This window comes from Planococcus citri, chromosome 3 (genome assembly GCF_950023065.1).
Source record: "Planococcus citri chromosome 3, ihPlaCitr1.1, whole genome shotgun sequence".
Classification (NCBI taxonomy): Eukaryota; Metazoa; Arthropoda; class Insecta; order Hemiptera; family Pseudococcidae; genus Planococcus; species Planococcus citri.
The window spans coordinates 60,029,678-60,047,349 of record NC_088679.1 but is presented as its reverse complement, the minus strand read 5'-3'; the positions used below and the strand labels follow the sequence as shown (position 1 = coordinate 60,047,349).

At 35.8% G+C, this 17,672-nt stretch overlaps 2 protein-coding genes across 3 annotated transcripts; one reads left to right on the top strand and one right to left on the bottom strand.

The window, feature by feature from the left end:
- Positions 1–949: 949 nt before the first annotated feature.
- On the bottom strand, positions 950–10,207 carry Rich (Guanine nucleotide exchange factor subunit Rich). 2 transcript variants are annotated; one of them, XM_065358627.1, is made up of 23 exons: positions 9,955–10,207; positions 9,777–9,884; positions 9,550–9,702; positions 9,304–9,481; positions 9,099–9,232; positions 8,941–9,032; positions 8,596–8,869; positions 8,397–8,528; positions 8,111–8,317; positions 7,872–8,023; positions 7,572–7,789; positions 7,294–7,493; positions 6,992–7,223; positions 6,806–6,915; positions 6,599–6,730; positions 6,285–6,524; positions 5,976–6,206; positions 5,764–5,909; positions 5,396–5,685; positions 5,158–5,313; positions 4,919–5,078; positions 2,274–2,462; positions 950–1,997 (listed from the first exon to the last, which is right to left on the bottom strand). In XM_065358627.1, the coding sequence occupies exons 1-23, from the start codon at positions 10,090–10,092 to the stop codon at positions 1,670–1,672; spliced, it is 4,200 nt and encodes a 1,399-aa protein (XP_065214699.1). In that variant the 5' UTR covers positions 10,093–10,207; the 3' UTR covers positions 950–1,669. The 2 variants fall into 2 exon arrangements, with proteins under 2 accessions (XP_065214699.1, XP_065214700.1); XM_065358628.1 differs by lacking the exon at positions 950–1,997 and adding an exon at positions 2,006–2,150.
- Positions 10,208–11,995: 1,788 nt separating this feature from the next.
- On the top strand, positions 11,996–17,032 carry LOC135841596 (structural maintenance of chromosomes protein 6-like). The gene is made up of 19 exons (XM_065358626.1): positions 11,996–12,442; positions 12,508–12,700; positions 12,778–12,933; positions 13,010–13,254; positions 13,326–13,445; positions 13,516–13,646; positions 13,727–13,927; positions 13,997–14,193; positions 14,258–14,398; positions 14,489–14,670; positions 14,735–15,042; positions 15,112–15,385; positions 15,470–15,577; positions 15,654–15,853; positions 15,929–16,097; positions 16,182–16,295; positions 16,366–16,560; positions 16,642–16,775; positions 16,861–17,032. The coding sequence occupies exons 1-19, from the start codon at positions 12,209–12,211 to the stop codon at positions 16,877–16,879; spliced, it is 3,321 nt and encodes a 1,106-aa protein (XP_065214698.1). The 5' UTR covers positions 11,996–12,208; the 3' UTR covers positions 16,880–17,032.
- The last annotated feature ends 640 nt before the right edge of the window (positions 17,033–17,672 follow it).

The following is a 17,672-nucleotide window of genomic DNA, read 5'->3' as shown; positions in this document are numbered from 1 at the left end:
ATAGGCATTAAAAAAATGTTCAAAAGCTCTGAGGACATCCTCGTAATTTTACCATCATAAAAACACTGTAAAAAAAGTCAAAAACTCACTCGGTGAATACTGGTGAATCTGTCACCACAATTCATCAGATTCCACCAAGGAGCCACCAGGCATTCAAACAATTTTCAAAGGCTTTGAGGACATCCTTGTGATTTTACCATCATAAAAACACCTAAGAAAAGTCAAAAACTCACTTGGTGACTTCTGGTGAATTTATCACCAGAATTCACCAAACCCCACCAAGAAGTCATCAGGCATTTGAAAAAGTTTCCAAGGAGTCTGAGGACATCTTGGTGATTTTTTCATTATAAAAACACCTAAGAAAAAGTCAAAAACTCACTTGGTGAATTTTGGTGAATCTGTCACCAGAAGTGACCGAAATCCACCAAGAAATCACCGGGCAATCAACAAAAAATTCAAAGACTCAGAGGACATCCTCGTGATTTTACCATCGTAAACAAACCTAAAAAAAGTCAAAAACTCACTTGGTGACTTCTGGTGAATCTGTCACCAAAAGTCACCAGAATCCACCAAGGAGTCACCAGGTATCCAAAAAATTTTTTAAATGCTCGAGGACATCCTCGTGATTTTACCATAGAAAAAAAACCTAAAAAAAAATTCAAATACTCACTTGGTGACTTCTGGTGAATCTGTCAGACTGTCACCAGAATTCACCAGGCATTCAAAAAAAATTTCAAAGGCTCTGAGGACGTGATTTTTCGTAATCTTTCCTAAAAAAGGAATTTGTGATCGAAGAACTGAATAAAAAAAAAACTGATCAATCAATCGGGTTGTTATTTTATCAATTTGGTACAGGGAGTGGACTAAATAATGCCATTTTACCCCACACCACTTCTGCGAATGTTACAAAGGGGCATACAATTATTTTACGTATAATAATAACATCAGAAACGATTAATAAAATATATATTTAAAAAAAGAACAATAACTATTCACGTGTAAAAATATCTTAAGTGTTACAGTACAAAACATTCTAATACGTAATAGGTAGGTAATTCATTAATTAACGCTGAGCTTATTCCGTACAGTACACCGCCATTAATTAAATGCAAAACAACATGATATCAATTAAAAATAAATTATTTCAACAAAACTTACATAAAGTAATTACACACTTATTTAAACTTTTCTCATGAATACAAAATATGGCGTTGATAATGATGATGGTACATAGCAAAACGCAACAAATCAACTATCTGAAATTTGACTGAAACAAAATAGGTAGGTACCTGACACAGATCCAAATTTCTTTAAATTCAAAAATTTTCTAGAAAACAGATAACACGTCAATGACACAAAACTCAAAGAAATCATCGTAAATGACATAACACTTACATTAAATACGCAAATGCGTACGACACGGGTTAATAAATAATATAACGACGATATTAATAACATTACTCTATAACATAAAACATAGTACATACATACAAAAAAACACACGTAGAATATTCTACGCGTAACAATTCGATATTTTTTGAAATTCACCTCGTTCGAAGAACCGGTGCAAATTTCAGCACAACAAACAATAATTTATACAAATAACGAATCAGGAATAAAAATTTGCTACATCGAAGAATTTTCACAACGAAAAAAAAAATTGTAATTTTCAATTAATAATGCAAGAAGATGTTGATTTTTGACTAGCAATGGAGACGTTATCGTCGTTAGTTTTACTATCGTTCAACGAAGAATAATTCACTTCGTCTAATGACGAAGAAATTTCCGAAGATGGTCCATGAACCGAGGTATTGGATACTTGATTGGTAAGCGTATGTTGATGATTGTTTGATTCGAAACTCGAACTAAGTGTTCGCGATCTGACCGCAGGACTGGGCAGGGGAGGCGGCGTCACATTACGTTGTTTAGTAGCTAGTAATTTGTTCAATACGGATACTTGAGATTGACACGCCACCATTAACGGCTGGTACCCGTTGCTAATTAAATAACAACACAATGTCGCCTATATTATCATCTACTAGTCTCCGATCGAACGAATAATAAATTCATTACAAAAGACAGCATGCATTTACATTAGACAAGCAAAACGAATAACTCAAGCATTTCGGTTCAAAGTTGAATATTAGTGTCTATAAAATGTTAGGAAAATGAAATTATTTTAGTAGATGGAGAGACGAGGAAAATGGTTTCGTGAGATTTACTACTTTATATATTCTGGTTTGAAAAAGTATCGGAAATTATGAATTAATTACCATTCCGCGTTACTCCAATTGAACAACGCTAAAAATCCTTCTCTTAGTCGGACCACTGCTTCGTGACTTTGATCAGGCGATCGAGCAGCGTTACTCACTCGATGAATGGCGAGCACGTCGCGAAGCAATACAGACATCAATAAGCACCAGTCTAGACATCCGGCTTCCATGAAAATCTGTAATAAATACCTGCAACAGTAAAGTTGACATTAAGGTATTAATTGGATTATTGAATTCTAAAAAGTTCACGAATAAATTGATCAGGTAAAATTTATAACATTTTCATTTTTCAACAGGTGGTAGAAAATAATTATTATTCAAAATTAATAATTAAATTTTGATGACAGATGGGCTTTGAATTTTCAAAGTGAAGCTATCATTGAAAAAAAAAAATTAAAATGGTAGGTATCTCCACACTCCTGTGGATCACAGAACCCCTCATAAGGCGTTGAGTTCAAATAATTTTTGAGAGAACCTTTTGATTTGAATGAAACCAAGCTAGATCGAAGAAGCAAGTCCTAAATCTCATCGTAACTAAAATTTCAAGTTCTGAAGTTCATTTTTGGATTTTTGGTAAATTTTTGGAAACATAAAATTAAAAAAAAAATTGGTTTCATGATAACTTTTTAGCTTTTTCATAAAATATATATTTTTTAAACAAAATGAAGCAGTACATACTTCATTTCAACACTCCCCCCCTCCCTTCGAAAACCACTTGTTTTAGACCATTTTGGAGCCTCCAGTACAATTTAAACTTCCTTCAGAAATGTCAAATTACGCTATAGACTCCAAAATGTTTCAAAAGCTGTTAATTAAAATTTAATTAAAGAATTGACAACTCGTTGCGGGCTTAGAATGGCTAAAACTGGTCGTTCTCGAATAGTTACCGGGTGGAGGGGAGGGGGTTCGAAATCAAGTACTTATTCGGTATTCACTGTATTCACATTGGTTCATTTTGTTTGGAAAAAAAATACACGAAAAAGTTGATAAATTTCCATAAAAGCAACTTTTTTGAACCTCATTTTCTTTCAAAAATTTCGCAAAAATCTAAAAATGAACTTCAGCGTCTAAAATCTTTAATTAGCGGGGTTTAAGATAATGATGTTTTGATTTAGCTCGATTTCGTTCTGAAAATCGAAGGGTGTAAGTTCAAATTGGGCTTAAACATTAAATAATGCAAAAAAATTTAAAAAAAAAGGAACTTTAGTAATTAAAAAGTTTGAAAAAACAACCAAAAAAGTTACAGGACGTGAGAAAAAAAAAATCACAAAAAATACCAGAACATTTTCATTAAAAAATAAAAACAAAGGATTTTTAGGAAATTACCGGAAAAAAATTATATCAGAAAAGTGAGACTATTTAGCATTCTTTTGATGATACAGCAAGATTTTTTGGCAACTTTTGACACAAAAAGTAAAAATTTCTAGCAATTTTTGGCATAAAAACAAGATTTTGATAATTTTAGCAAAATGATGAGCTTTTTGGTAATTTTTGGAAAAAAATTGAGACTTTTTCGAGTATTTTGCAAAAAAGCGACAATTAAATATTTTTTTGTCAGAAAAGTTACCTAGAATTTTTTAGGGCTTTTTAAGCAATTTTTGACAATTTTACGTAAAAAAACAAAATTTTTTAAAACATTTGCTAAAAGCGAAAATTTTTGTTATTTTTTGGATTTTTTTTGTCGAAAAAGGAAATTTTTTCTTGTTTTTCAGTATTTTTTGACCGAAAAGTAGAACTATTTGGGACTTTTTAGCATAAAAGTGGGGCTTTTTAGGCGATTTTTAGCATTTTTAGGTGAGAAAAAGCAAATTTTTTTTAGAAATTTGCTAAAAGCGATTAATTTTTGGCAAACGAAAATATTTTTTTACGTCGAAAAAGAAACATTTTTTTTGTCGAAGACGTAAAACTTTTTTTTGTTGAAAAAGTAAGACTAATTATTGCAACTTAAGCGAGACTTTGACCATTTCAGCAAAAAAAGCAAAGATTTCTGCCAGTTTTTAGTAACAAAGCGGCCCGAATCATTTATTTTTTGGATTCAACGCCAAAATGTCCCTCAAGGTGCGTTTTTTTGCATTTTTTTCTTCAAATTTTGAAAAATTATGTGCTTCAGATATTTGAGTTTAAATAGAATAAAAAGCTCCTTCCACCCCTCAAAAAAGTAAAAAAAAACCGCCAAAAATTGTCAAATCTTAAAATGTTTTTCTTTTAGGCAAAATTATTCTTGTATTTTTGGAATCATTGAACGAAGGCTTTTTGGGACATTCACTTTTTTCAACTGGAGCAGAGTTTTTATTTACATTAATCCGAATATTACGAATTGAAAAATGAAACAAAAACAGTAAAAGTATTGAGAAGACCCATTTTTAAAAATTTTGAAGCTTCAAATGCCAACTTTCATGCATGTTGGTGGTCTAAAATTTTTTGCAAGTTCATTTGAACCCGTTTAACCCCTACTATCAGAGTCAAAACCTTTTAGTAGTTTCCTTTGTAGTGTTAGATAATTCAGAAAAAAAAATGTTTTTAAAAATTCCCCTTCAATCGTTTTTTAAAAACAATAGGCAATTGGTTCGGGTACTTTGAGCAATTAGTTATTAAATTTTCATATTTTTCCAACTCTATTTCTATCATGGCAACTTTTTGGGTACCTTAATTGCACATCAGCCTTATTTGACCCTCGAGGAGATTCCGACGAAAATTTCTCCAATAAGTGAACGCAAGGTATTTCACTCCAACTATCCGTCGAACAATGTTCTTCTTCTGCCCACCAAGCCGCTTCGTCTCCTTCACTGATAACACTACGAACATCTGAGGGGAAAAAATAAGACGTTTTCTATGATGAATCTGAACGATTTCGATCACTGAAAATCATCGTTGGATGCATTACCGAAAACGTGGGGTTGAATTTGTAAGCCTACGTCTTGAGTTCGAGGTGGTAAATGATCTTGACAACTCATATAACCGCTATCACCCACTGCGCTGTTCAAATCATTACTCTGGGTAACGGAAAACGTTTGCGGTTTTTCGAACAATAAAGAAGGTCCTAGAAATAAAAATCAACAAATTTATCAACACTTATTGTAAAAAAATACACCGTAAAAGAAACCAATAAAGGGAAAACGTACCACCGGAGATAGACGACGACATCTTCCTGTGGGAGAAATTATTCAACGGCTGCGAAATGACGGGATATGGCCACGAAAAATCGGAATGCAAGTCTTTCAGCGCGGTTATGAAATTATCAACTCGAGCAGCCGATTCGCGTTCTCGATGCAACCATTCGACCAGCCTGAAATCTAAATGAGCTGCGAAATATCCCAATGCTTTGAGACGATTCGACGTGAGCAATCTTCTGGCGTGTCTCTGAAGTATAACATCGAGGAAGAATTCTTCTCGAGGAGTATTCGACTCTTGACTAAAAATTAAAACACATTTTTATACGTCTCGTTTCATAGCAAGATCCGCAAATTGGGCAATAAATTTGAGAATTTACTTTTTATCCGGTTTGGAAAACGAAGGAGCTGATTTTTTTCTACTTTGACTTCGACTACTCGAACTAGAATGACCGGTGACCGATTTAGTACCAACTGATTCAACTTTAGGTTGCGTTGCTGTGCTAAAACTACGACCTCGAGTGACCTAAAATAAATCACACTTAAAGACCCAATCCGAAATCTTAAAATTAAAAAATTGTTCAACGAATACCTGCACAGAGCTCAATAAATACGATAAATCTTCTTCGTTCGGCTGCACTGTTGGAGTTTGAGTGCTACAGTTGAGCTTTCCAGGTGCATTGGTACGATTATCTGTGTCATTGGGATCAATAGCGCGGAAAAATCGAACTAGATCTTTAGAAAGTTCCCATTTCTCGTTCTCTAGCGTCGCGTCCAATAATAACGCAGCGTACTGTCTACTGACCGACGAAGATTCCAAATTCTAGAACAATAAAACGAGTTGAAAAATCACAAACTCTCTCTGCGAAGAAATATTTTAAAACGAAGTGCAAATACGAACTTGTAAAATAATTAAATACGAAGACGCCGTCTCCAAGTGTCCTTTGGTTAAACATTCTTGGAATAAATCTTTCGGTTTTCCAGCAGCTGAAAATAAATATGGCCATAATGCGATTTCGGTTTTTCTGGCACATTGCACAACTGTTTTCAAATACACGGGGAATTCTTGAATAAATTCAATAACACTTGGTAACTGAGCGTCTGGAATCGGTTCTTTACTCGTGGCTTCTTCTTCCAATACCTAAACAAGCGTAAAATCAATTAATTAATCGTCAAACATTTTTAAAATCCATTCGTAAAATATTTAAAACATACCTCGTGTAAAAGTAACTCTAACGAGTGAGGAAAATATGGCAAATTTTCACAGCATCTGGCCACTTCCCAAGCATGGAATCCCAAGTTACGTCTAATTAGTTGTCTAAGTACTTGATGCAAATACACTTGGCTCTGTTAATCGTTAATAAAACAATAATTAAAATCACGAAAATGATACAGATTTAAATTAGGTTTTAAAATACCCACCGTTCTTTCTAATATGTTGAATGGAAGGGAAAATATCGAATTGGGATCCGAAGAATACAACGTGGTATCATTTTCAGCTCCCAGTAATATAGCATCTTCGAATAAAATGGCTGAATGGGAAAAAACCAGAACAAATTCAATACAACGAAACGAAAACGAGAAGCGAAATAACGATAAAAAAAATACCTAAAGGATAAATCTTCAATTTAAATGGCAACATGATTCTTTTTGACATGTAAGTATGAGAATTATTTCCATCTTTTGGAAACAATGGCAACCAAACTTTCATTCCGTGTGATCCACAGAATAACCACAGAGCTTCAGTAAGATGAGGTTTCTCTTTACGCGATTTACTAGGAACCCAAACGTTTTCAACGCACGAAGCTAATAAAATAGGCGCTGGAATGACGTGATTGTTCTGAAAGCAAAATTATATTAATTTAGCTAAAAATATTCTTCAATTTCAGGTATCCTGAAAAATAACTAACTTCGGATATTTCGTCTTGTTGATTCACTAAAAATAGACGCCCGCTAACGTTCAATATAAAACTATTATTTCTTATTTGTTCGGAATGTCTAGGATCTGATTTTAAAGCGGTCAAAGTCACTGAAATGACACAAGCTGGATGGATATGCAGCGTCGAAATATCGATCATTTGAATACATTCGATATCGACGACCACGTTACCTGTAATAAAAAAAAAACGAAACTCGTAAATACCCTCATCATTTTTTTTCAACTAAAAAAGTTGATAGAATTACTCACCGGAGGAATGTGTTTCTAGAACACTCATACTGTACATGGATAATTTACCATCGGCGCAATATACGATTAATTTATCCCATAAAGAATCAATCAGAAAAATCTGACTGCTCAAGACCACAGCTGTCATATACCTATTTGAAAGTTGAGGTTCTCTGGGATAAATTCGAATTTGATCTTGATCATCGGGTTCACTGTAGCATCCAGCGATGATACAGGATCTATGAAGTATTTAGTTTTTTTAGTAATACAAATTCAATTCTGATACAAATTAGAACGGACAAGAGATCAACAAATGAATACCTCCACCACAGAAGACCGCCGGAAACAACCATATCTTTTTCTTGCGTTTCATTTCTAAATATATTCCATTTGTGGGTAATCATTGAATAATGAGCTAAACCGAATCTTCCAGCAACAGCTATAAATTTACCATCGTTATCTATAGCGGCATACTACAGAGAAAAAACAATTTAAGTATCAATTGGATTAATTTTTACGATATTTTCATTAAAGAGCCGAATTTGATGAGATAAACTTACACGAACGGGCCAAGTGGTCGATAAATAAGTAGCTGGCACAGGTATTATTACCCACTGTTTACTTTCAACTAAAGTACTGGTAACAGTAACACGATCTCTACTCGAATCCGAAGGTTTAGACATCTGGTATACTTTAGTTAATCCTCCTGATCCCAAGTTGACGTATAATTTATCAGCACCTTGCAAGAATAAATGTGTTTGGTGGCTCTGAAAAAAGTATAATCGATCATTAAAGATAACTAAATACGTTATCGAACGATTATTCTAACTGAGTGAGAGATATTACCATGCAAGGATTAGCTGTTAAGGCACTTTTCAAGAATTCGTACTGAATAATTGACTCTTGAGCAACTGAGGTTACTTCAGTTGAAGTAGGTTTGTTAATCATCCATAAGTAATAGCCTTCGGTAGACCATTCCTACAAATTAGACGAATTTTAAAAAGGTGCAAAGATATCGTAAACTTTACGAAGATATGATACATACCATGGACGTAATTAAAAGTGGATTATTCTTAGATAAATCCACGTGTAATCCGTAATTCCATCCTAAACTACATACTAACAACGCTCCGAAAGTACTCCATATTGAAAATCCACCAGTGCTCCAGGATAAAGCCAAGGCACGACCATCGGGCGACCATTCCATGCATTCGACAGGGCCTACTTCGCCAGGGTACACGTGGCTAGAAACAACCAACGTATGTGAAATTTCCAGTCCGCCGGTTTGCTCGTCGATTGTGTAAACGATTGCTTCGGAACTGAAAACCCAAGATTTTTTATAGCTGAAATGAAACAGGAGAGGAGGATGAGGTGGCTTTTGGAAACCTACTTTTTACGACCAAATGCTATCAATCGATATCTGTGGTTAGTCGAGCAACACGATGCATCTTCGATGTTAGGCGCCCAGATACCTTGTACTTGCTGAAATTTCGAAAACAATTACAACACGAAGTTCAACTTGAAAAGAAAAAAAAATCAGTCACTTACATTAGGATCGAATTTCAGAGTGGATGCTGTCAAAACAGCTGCTCTACCATCGTTGAAAACTATTGCAAATCCTCCAGCCAACGGCGAATAATCCATTTTCGTTATGTATTTATTTTGTTCGAAGATCGGTACCGCTAGTAAATCGAAATCACATATTAATTAAAGTTTAGAAGCAATAAAATATTATTTAATAACGTTTCTTTACCTTTGAAAACCTGCCTATCGATACAAAACGGTATTCGTCCCAGATCCAAGCAATAATCTCGATTCAGAGTACCATCCCAACGATACCTAAGTACGTGATTTCGTACCGTTGATATCATGAGCTCGTCCCTTATACAAACCATCGTAACGATGCCACCTCCGACGTTTACTTCTCTTTCCTACGAATAATAATCGATTTTAGAAACCTTGTTCCGGGAACTTATTCGATATACAAAATGAAATTTACCAGAACCAAGTGAATAGCAGGGATACGTTCTTTAATAAATAAATCATCGTTATCTCTCTGTAAACTAAGTGTTGCTGAGTCGGCCAATTCGTACAAGGTTTTCACACTATCATCGGTGCCGAGTTTAAAAAACATCAAACATCCACCAGTGGTCTAAGATACATATTTTCGGCTTGATTTAAATATTTGTTAAATGGATGATTTGAAACGTGGGTTATTTCACTTACAGACACGACAATCATGCTGGAATCGGACCGCCATTCTAATTTATCGTTCGTTCCTAGATCTTCGATGGAATCTTGAGTTCGTATATAAGAGACCAGAGGTACATGGTACTGGAAAAGGTCATCGAGTAGAGTTATTTATTGTATTATATGCCAAAATTTAAAGATTTCAAGTACTTACTCTGCAATACCAAATACTTATAGCGTTATCGGTCAAAACAGCGAATAGAATCCGCTCTCGGTTGCAACATATCTCTTTCAGAGATACTATGTCTGGGTCTAGTCTCAATACCTTGGGCCATCCTAATGGAAAATACATAATTTAACCAACTCATAACATAATAATGAAGAAAATTTCTATATTTTAATGGCCCATGGCCCACATAACGGAGTTGAAAATTAAATCTCGAATCTTATCAGCAGGTTCAGGTGTTATCTACGTAAACATAAACAACAAAGTCGTTTGAATTCTTCAAAGTTCAAAGTTCAAACTTCGAATTTTCAAATTTGAGCTGTAGAGAATCATGAAATTTTTTGTAAAATTCAAGTCTCTTCTGCGGCTCTTTTGAATTTGGAATCAAATATTGAACTGTCATCACCCATTTCACTTCCAAAATTTGTATAAAAAATTCAAAATTGTGAATATTTTTTTTAAAAAAATTAAAATTTCACTCAATCAACTCCTAAATTGTAATTACACAGTAATTACCAAAGCTTCAGTGAACGACAAAGAGCAATTTTCATTTTCGATTTTCCCCTTCAAAAATAACAATTAGGTGTTGAAATTACATTATTAGTTAATTAGTTAATCCAATAAAACTAAATTTATCAAGAACAACCAATTTACACGGTTAAATTCATACATAAATCTCTTATCAAAATTTCTTTTCTATGAATATTCCAGGGATGGAAGAGCCATGAATTCAGGGCTCCCGCTCTTGGCTCTGGCTCAGCTCCCCGCAAGTTTCAGCTCTGGCTCGCTCTTGGCTCTTGGTTCTTTTTCTTTACATGAGCTCTTTGGCTCCTTGCTCGCTCCTCAATTCTTTCCGACTCCGCTCTTTGACTCTCGGCTCCCTCTTCCAATTTCTTGGCTCCCACTCCAGCTCCAGCTCTGGCTCTTGGCTCTTTAAATTAGAGTTCAAAATTTGTGAAAAACGATGAAAAAAATGAAAATACACTGCATTTATTTTCATTTCATTTCTCAATGAGGAAACAAACTTGGAAATTCTTCATTTTCTTCACAAATGTGAGTTAAAAGTTGAATTTTTGATAAAATTGTGCGCATTTTTAAACTTTTTTCTCTACTTTTAGGTTACTTTTAGGGAGCCAAAGAGCCTGAAACATTTTGTGGGCTCCCACTCGGCTCTGGCTCTTTTCAGGTTAAAGACTCCTTTTGATGATGGCTCTCTTGAGTAAAATAAGGAGCTCTTTTGCAAGAGAGCTCTTGAAGTTTTTCTGCACTTTCATTTATTTGGCTCTTGGCTCTGGCTCTAGCTCCTCAAAAAATCCGGCTCTTTCAGACTCTGGCTCCGGCTCGCTCCCGGCTCTTCCATCCCTGGAATATTCAAATGAGATGAATCATAAATGACGTCATCTAAGAATGACTCATCCCATGCGCATTTTACCATTCCCTACATACATTTCAGCAACAAGGGATATTTATCACGTATGTATTGCTGTTTTTAGTGTTGGGGGGCGTTGTGTCTGCTCACCTCGGCTTCGCCTCGGTTGCGCTGGTCGCTTTGTCGTTCATACTATGTCGTTTAACTTCCCTCGGCCTTCGGCCTCGGTGAGTACAATTTTTTTATAAACAACCGCAAGTGCTACATACACGGTAAATGTCCAGCCTCCGTCTGAACTCACCAAGGGGAGTAATGTCGATCGAGTGAAATATAAATTATGAACGGCTCGGCTTCGCCTCGCCTAATTCGGCATACTATTCGAAAAATAAAAATAATATTAATAAAATACACTTGAAAAAAAATTTATGGCAAAAAAAAAATTTCAAAAATTTGGAATCGAGCGGGGATCGAACTCTGGACCTTCCGATTACCAAGCCTTCTGTCCTGCCACACCGCCATCGCTGCTGGTTGGTGGATCTTGTTTTCGAACGCTATAGAAGCAGCGGAACAACGACGAAAACGAAAACTACTTATATACGCGTGCGCGCGCATGTACGCGTTGCTGAAACGATGTAGGGAATGCTTAAATGCATCCCATGCCATGCCAGGTGCGATCTTGGCGGCCTAACGAACACTCGAAATTGAAAAAAAATGCCATTTTCAATTTCGCGCTCTCGCATTTTTTACTTTTCAGTTCGCGCTAGTTTTTTGACCGTAAAAAAGTGCGTGTTTCGTTGTCATGTGAATTGTGTATACTAACGAGTCTGTAATTTCGAATGGATATTGTCTCTAACTTTGCTAATTGTGGTATATATGGCAGTCGCCAAAGGTAAAGTACGTGAATATTCGGTTAAGATGTCCGATTTAGATCAAGAAAATCCAGACGGTTCTCCAAGACCAAAGAGGTCCAGATTAACTAGATCACAACCATTTCAAGTATTGTCTCTTCCTACGGTCTCAAACAGACAAAGAAACTCCAGAGTAGCTGTTTCCCAATCGCCGAACGTAATCGTAGAGCTTGAGCCATTGCATTATGAATCTGAAAACGTTCGTATGACTATGGTGTTTTTATCAAATTTCTATCCTTGTGCTTACAGTTCTTCTCATTTCAGAGCATCGCTGGTGTTATTAAGAAATTGGAACTTACCAACTTCATGTGCCATGGAAATTTCGATATCGAATTCAATCCTAGGATTAACTTTATATCGGGAGCTAATGGCAGCGGTAAAAGCGCTATACAGACTGCTATAGCTATAGGACTCGGCGGAACCGCTTCAAAGACTAATCGCAGTTCTAAAATCGAAGGTTCGTACCTGATTCTTTATAGTGTTTCGATCTGTTTACAATTTCGTAATAATTTGAACATCGACTGATTTCTGTAGGACTGATCAAACACGGTTGTCACGCTGGTAGCATAGCGATCACGTTGAGCAATACGGGATCAAACGCTTTTAGACAGGATATTTATGGAAATCAGATTAAAATTGTTCGTCGTATCACTCCTTCATCATCCACTTATCATATATACAATCAATGGGGTATGATTTCATTTTTGAGTGTTGTTTTTTCAAGTATTTCTTTGTTTAGATAACACGAGTGATTCCATAATTTCAGGCAAATCAATAAGCAGTAAAAAAGCTGATTTGGATGCGATAACAACGAAATTCAAAATACAACCTAATAACCCTATCAGTATTTTGAACCAAGATATGGCCAGAAATTTCCTCAGCTCAAACAAAGCGGAAAACAAATACTTGATGTTCAAAAAGGCGACGTGTTTGGATGAAGCCGAAGCTATGCTGGCTAATATCCTCGCTAAAGTAGCCGACCATAGAATGCTCATCTTGGAGAAAGAGAAGGTTGGTATTTTACTCTTTCGAATCGAATTAGTGATGAACATTGTTTTCAAACCAGTTGTGTTTGTTTTTAGACGGAAGAGATCGTTGATAAAGAGATCGACGGAATGAATGAAAAAATGAAATTAGTCGACGAACTCAAAGAAAAGAAAAAACGAAAATTTCAACTGGAAAACGAATATATGTGGTGTGAGGTAATTATCTTATCCATTATTACTCGTACTATTCGTTCAAAACGTGTAATGTTTCGCACGAATCTTTCAGGTGCACAAACATCGTGAAGAACTGATCCGATTGGAAGACATTTGCGAAGAGCAAGAAAATGCTAAAAAAGAATTACTGGAGCAAGTCGAAGAAATCAAGAGCGGAATAACTGAGAGAGAGAATAAAATAGAGTATGTTTGTTCCCGTTGATACGTCTTGATATTGCAATTATATAATTCGTGATTTTACAAAAATCTCGTGTTTTGCGTAGGGAATTACAGCAGAATCTCGCTACTTTAGAGAACGAAACTCGTAGCAAGGAGGAAACCGTGCAGAAGTATCGAAAGGAGTTCAGAGATAAAAGGAACAAGTGTCTTGAAAAAGCCGAAGAATGTAAAAGGATTGCGGAGACGATCAAAAATAAACATAGCGATAAGGAGCAGCTTCAGGCATCTCTGGATGATGTGGAAAGGTATATAGATTATCATTTTTTTTCACTTGTTCTATTTTTTTTTTTTTCAATTTGCAATGTGCATTATAGGGAGGAAAACGAGAACAAGGCTAGAAAAGAGGAAGCGCAAGAAAAAATAGCGCGCTTTCAAAACAGCCTGAAAGAAAACGAAAGTAAAGTGCGAGTTTTGCAGCAAGAAATTGACAGGTTGAACCAAACTAAGGACGAACTGAAGCAAATGAAAGATAACAAAGAACGCCAGCTTGAGGAATTAAATCAAGAAATAAGTAAGTTCGAAGTGAAATTCTACTCGATTTTACTATTCAATGCTGATGTCGTATTGTGATTTAGGAGCCAACGAAAGACAGATGGGCTCGTTGAAAAATGCTGATAATTTATCCGTCTATGATACGTGGATGCCTACTCTCGTTCAACGAATCGAAGAAGCTGTTCAAAGAGGAAAATTTTCAAAGCCTCCGAAAGGCCCTCTGGGTAAGCAATTTTAAGCTAAAAGATACAAAATTGATTTGAAATTGTTTTTTGTGATAAATATTTCATTCTTCGTTGTTTTGTGCACTTCAGGTCGTTACATTCAAGTGAGACATGATCAATGGACGAACGCGATCGAAAGTCATTTAAGTACCGGTTGGCTCACTTCATTCTTCGTTAACAACAAAGATGATAGAATTGAATTATACAAGATAATGGACCAGGTTGTCAAAGGAAGAAAACCGACGGTTCATTGCAGTCAGTTTCAAGAAAGGGTAATGACTTGTTACGTTAAATCGTGAACCTTTGCACAAGTTTATGATTTTATTTTTCTTACAGGATCGTAATAATATGTTGCCTCAAATAGAGGTCAGGTACGGCTCGTACCTCAATATGTACAGAGCATTAAAAATAAGCGACCCGGTAGTTGCCAATTTCCTGATGGATAGCAAGAATATCCATCAAGTATTGCTCATCGAAGATACCAAAATATGTCGTCAACTTATGTCGGACCCAAAATGGGTAAAGAATTGCTCAACAATTATTAATCAGAACGCAGACTCGTACAATCAAGGATGCAGATACTACGCTAATATGCGTCCAACACGAGCACGTCTGCTGCAGAAAAGCGTCGCACATCACTTACAGTAAGACTTATCTCATTAAGTAAATTTCGTAGTAGTAAGATTTCATAATCTTTTTAAATTTCAATTCAGATCTCTGAAAGAAGAAATCGAAGAGAAGAAACACGCTATGGTCACAGCGCGGAAAGATTTCACTTCGCTTAACGAAAAGTTCACCAACGCTACTCGTAAAATAGAGCATCTTCATTCTGAAAGTGAAAAATGTCGAAACAAAAATTTGATGGCAGCCAGAGCTGTTTCCGAATTGAAACGTGTGATCAACGCCGAAATGCCTTCACTTCAAACGCGAGTCGAAGAATTCACTAGTTTGGAAAAAGAAATCGCTGAATTGGAAGAGAAAAAAGAGGTCGGAATTGATTTATGATTTGTTTTCTTTTATATATGAATCCTGCCATCTTGATTGATTTGTATTATTCTTTCCATAAAACAGAGAGCGACGGAAGAACATAAAGAACTTCATGAAGCCATGACTCAGGCTAAAAAATACTTAGATAAGTGTGGCATTGGAGATACCGGTTTACAGCAGGGTCAACTCAAAGTGAGTTGTTTGTATAAATGATCGATTGAACCCCCGTGAACTTCATTATCATTTTCTTAAAAATGCAATATTGTAGGAAGAAATAGGAAAACTGCAGAAAGAAATCGACGCGCAGACGAGACGTATACAAAATTACGAGAAAAAAATCGAAGAATTGAATACAAAGATGGCTGTCGTGCAGAAGAAAACCGAAGATTGTCGAAAAAGAACCGAAGAGAAATGCAGTCAAGTTAGCACGTACTCGCAGTCTCAAGAACCAGCCGAAAACGAAAGAAGGTAAATCGTCGAACGAATTGGACCAATTACTGTACAATTTGGTCACCATTTCTTAACGAAATTTTAATGTCGCAGGACTATGGCAGAAGTGAAGCACGAGATTGATCAAATCGACTATTTCATTGAAGAAGTCGAAAAGAAAGTGGGAAATGAAGTTATAAGTTTCGAGAAAGAATTATTGCAGAAAAGTGCGAATCAAAAAAAATTCAAGAAAATGTTCCGAGAGTTGAAAAGAATGCACGAAGTTAGTTTGATTGAAACTTAGCGTATTATTTCAGTAAATTTTACAACTGGTTGAAATACATATTTGTTTGGTTCTAATTTGTAGAAATATAGAGAGATGAGCAAGGACCGCAAAGGTACGATCGAAGGTGTACGTCATATAAGCGCCACAGTAGTAATGACCCAATTCGAAAATGTCATCCAAAGCAGACACTATAGGGTAAATATACGATTATTTTTTTCTCCTTTGTATGATAATATACGTAATCATACGAGGTTATATTTTTCAGGGGTACTTGGATTTTGATCATCCTAGAGGTCGACTCGAAATCCAACTCGCTCCGCCCGACTCGGGTTCTTCGTTTATGAACAGCGAGTCTCTTTCCGGTGGTGAAAAGTCAGTCTCAACTGTCGCATTCTTGATGGCATTGTGGTCCAATATGGATCTTCCTTTCTACTCTATGGACGAATACGACGTCTTTATGGTAAAATTGTCTGATAATTTTAACCTTTGGAATAAAAAGGTTGCGATATGATATAATATTTATTTATTTATTCTTTTTCAGGATGCCATCAATAGAAGAACGATTACTAAATTATTGACTGATTTTGCCCAAGACAAGAGTTCTCGTCAGTTCATTTTCCTAACCCCGTTAGATGTATCGTTGATTCAAACAGGCCCTAATGTCACTGTCCACAGGTTCGTTGATTTTCGATTTTTCGCTCGCAAATTGAGTGTGGGAAAAAAAGCGTTGGTAACTAATGGTTTGATTTTTATGTTACAGGGTGAATAAAGTCGTGTAACCGAATTCTTTCGTTAAGTTCCACTATATGATTACCATTAAACTTACTGATTTTTTTCTGTTTATGGTATGGATTTTTTTATTTTTTTATGCATTAAGAATGAATTTCGTGTGTTTTCTTGTTACGTATGTAAGAATATATCGTTTCTTTTTACGTGCTGTTTTATATATTTCAGTTCATTCTACGATTTTATTACCAATTCTGTCGAGTCTCTGGCAAGTCTTCAAACATTCTTCGCTGGGTTCGTGGTTAAATACCGTGACCGACCCGACTTACTTTTCAACCATTCTAACATCCTTATTTTTTTCATCTTTTTTTTACGAGCGAGTGGCGAGAGAAAGCATATAAAATCTGGTTTCGACTAGTCTTGCGGACCATTTTCTTTGGAGAACGAAAACCGAGACTATTTAGTTCGTGTCATCGCCCTCGTTTCTTTTATTCCCGGTTTTCGAGGGTTTATTATGCCGATTCCGAGAAATATAAAGAAATGTAGAAAAAGTAGAGAACAAAAGACAAGACGGTTGTTTATTTACACAGGCTAGTTCTCGGAAATTCCGGCCATCTTTTGTCTGTTCTAAAACACAGGTCTACATTCGGAGTTGGTAAAGATATTCATTCACAGTCAATCGCAGTCGGCGTCGGCTTTCTCTAATAAAAGACCATATGAAAGAAACAAGTTTTTCGCAGGTATAGCATCTTCGAATCTGGGCTCCTAACGTTTCAACACGTGAACAAAAGACCTTTGTTTCGTTCCACGAATTTTATTCAAGTCGTGTTCGTGCATACTCAATGC

What these genes read in the sequence shown, in the direction of transcription:
- Rich (XM_065358627.1), bottom strand. Translation starts at nt 10,092, where the DNA reads ATGTATTTTCCATTAGGATGGCCCAAGGTATTGAGACTAGACCCAGAC. An exon ending in ATAGCATTTGGTCGTAAAAA is followed by an intron (nt 8,870 to 8,940) that starts GTAGGTTTCCAA and finishes TTGGGTTTTCAG; the next exon opens with TTCCGAAGCAATCGTTTACA. An exon ending in AATTCAACCCCACGTTTTCG is followed by an intron (nt 5,079 to 5,157) that starts GTAATGCATCCA and finishes TTTTCCCCTCAG; the next exon opens with ATGTTCGTAGTGTTATCAGT.
- LOC135841596 (XM_065358626.1), top strand. Translation starts at nt 12,209, where the DNA reads ATGGCAGTCGCCAAAGGTAAAGTACGTGAATATTCGGTTAAGATGTCC. An exon ending in TCATATATACAATCAATGGG is followed by an intron (nt 12,934 to 13,009) that starts GTATGATTTCAT and finishes CCATAATTTCAG; the next exon opens with GCAAATCAATAAGCAGTAAA. An exon ending in CCAGCCGAAAACGAAAGAAG is followed by an intron (nt 15,854 to 15,928) that starts GTAAATCGTCGA and finishes TTAATGTCGCAG; the next exon opens with GACTATGGCAGAAGTGAAGC.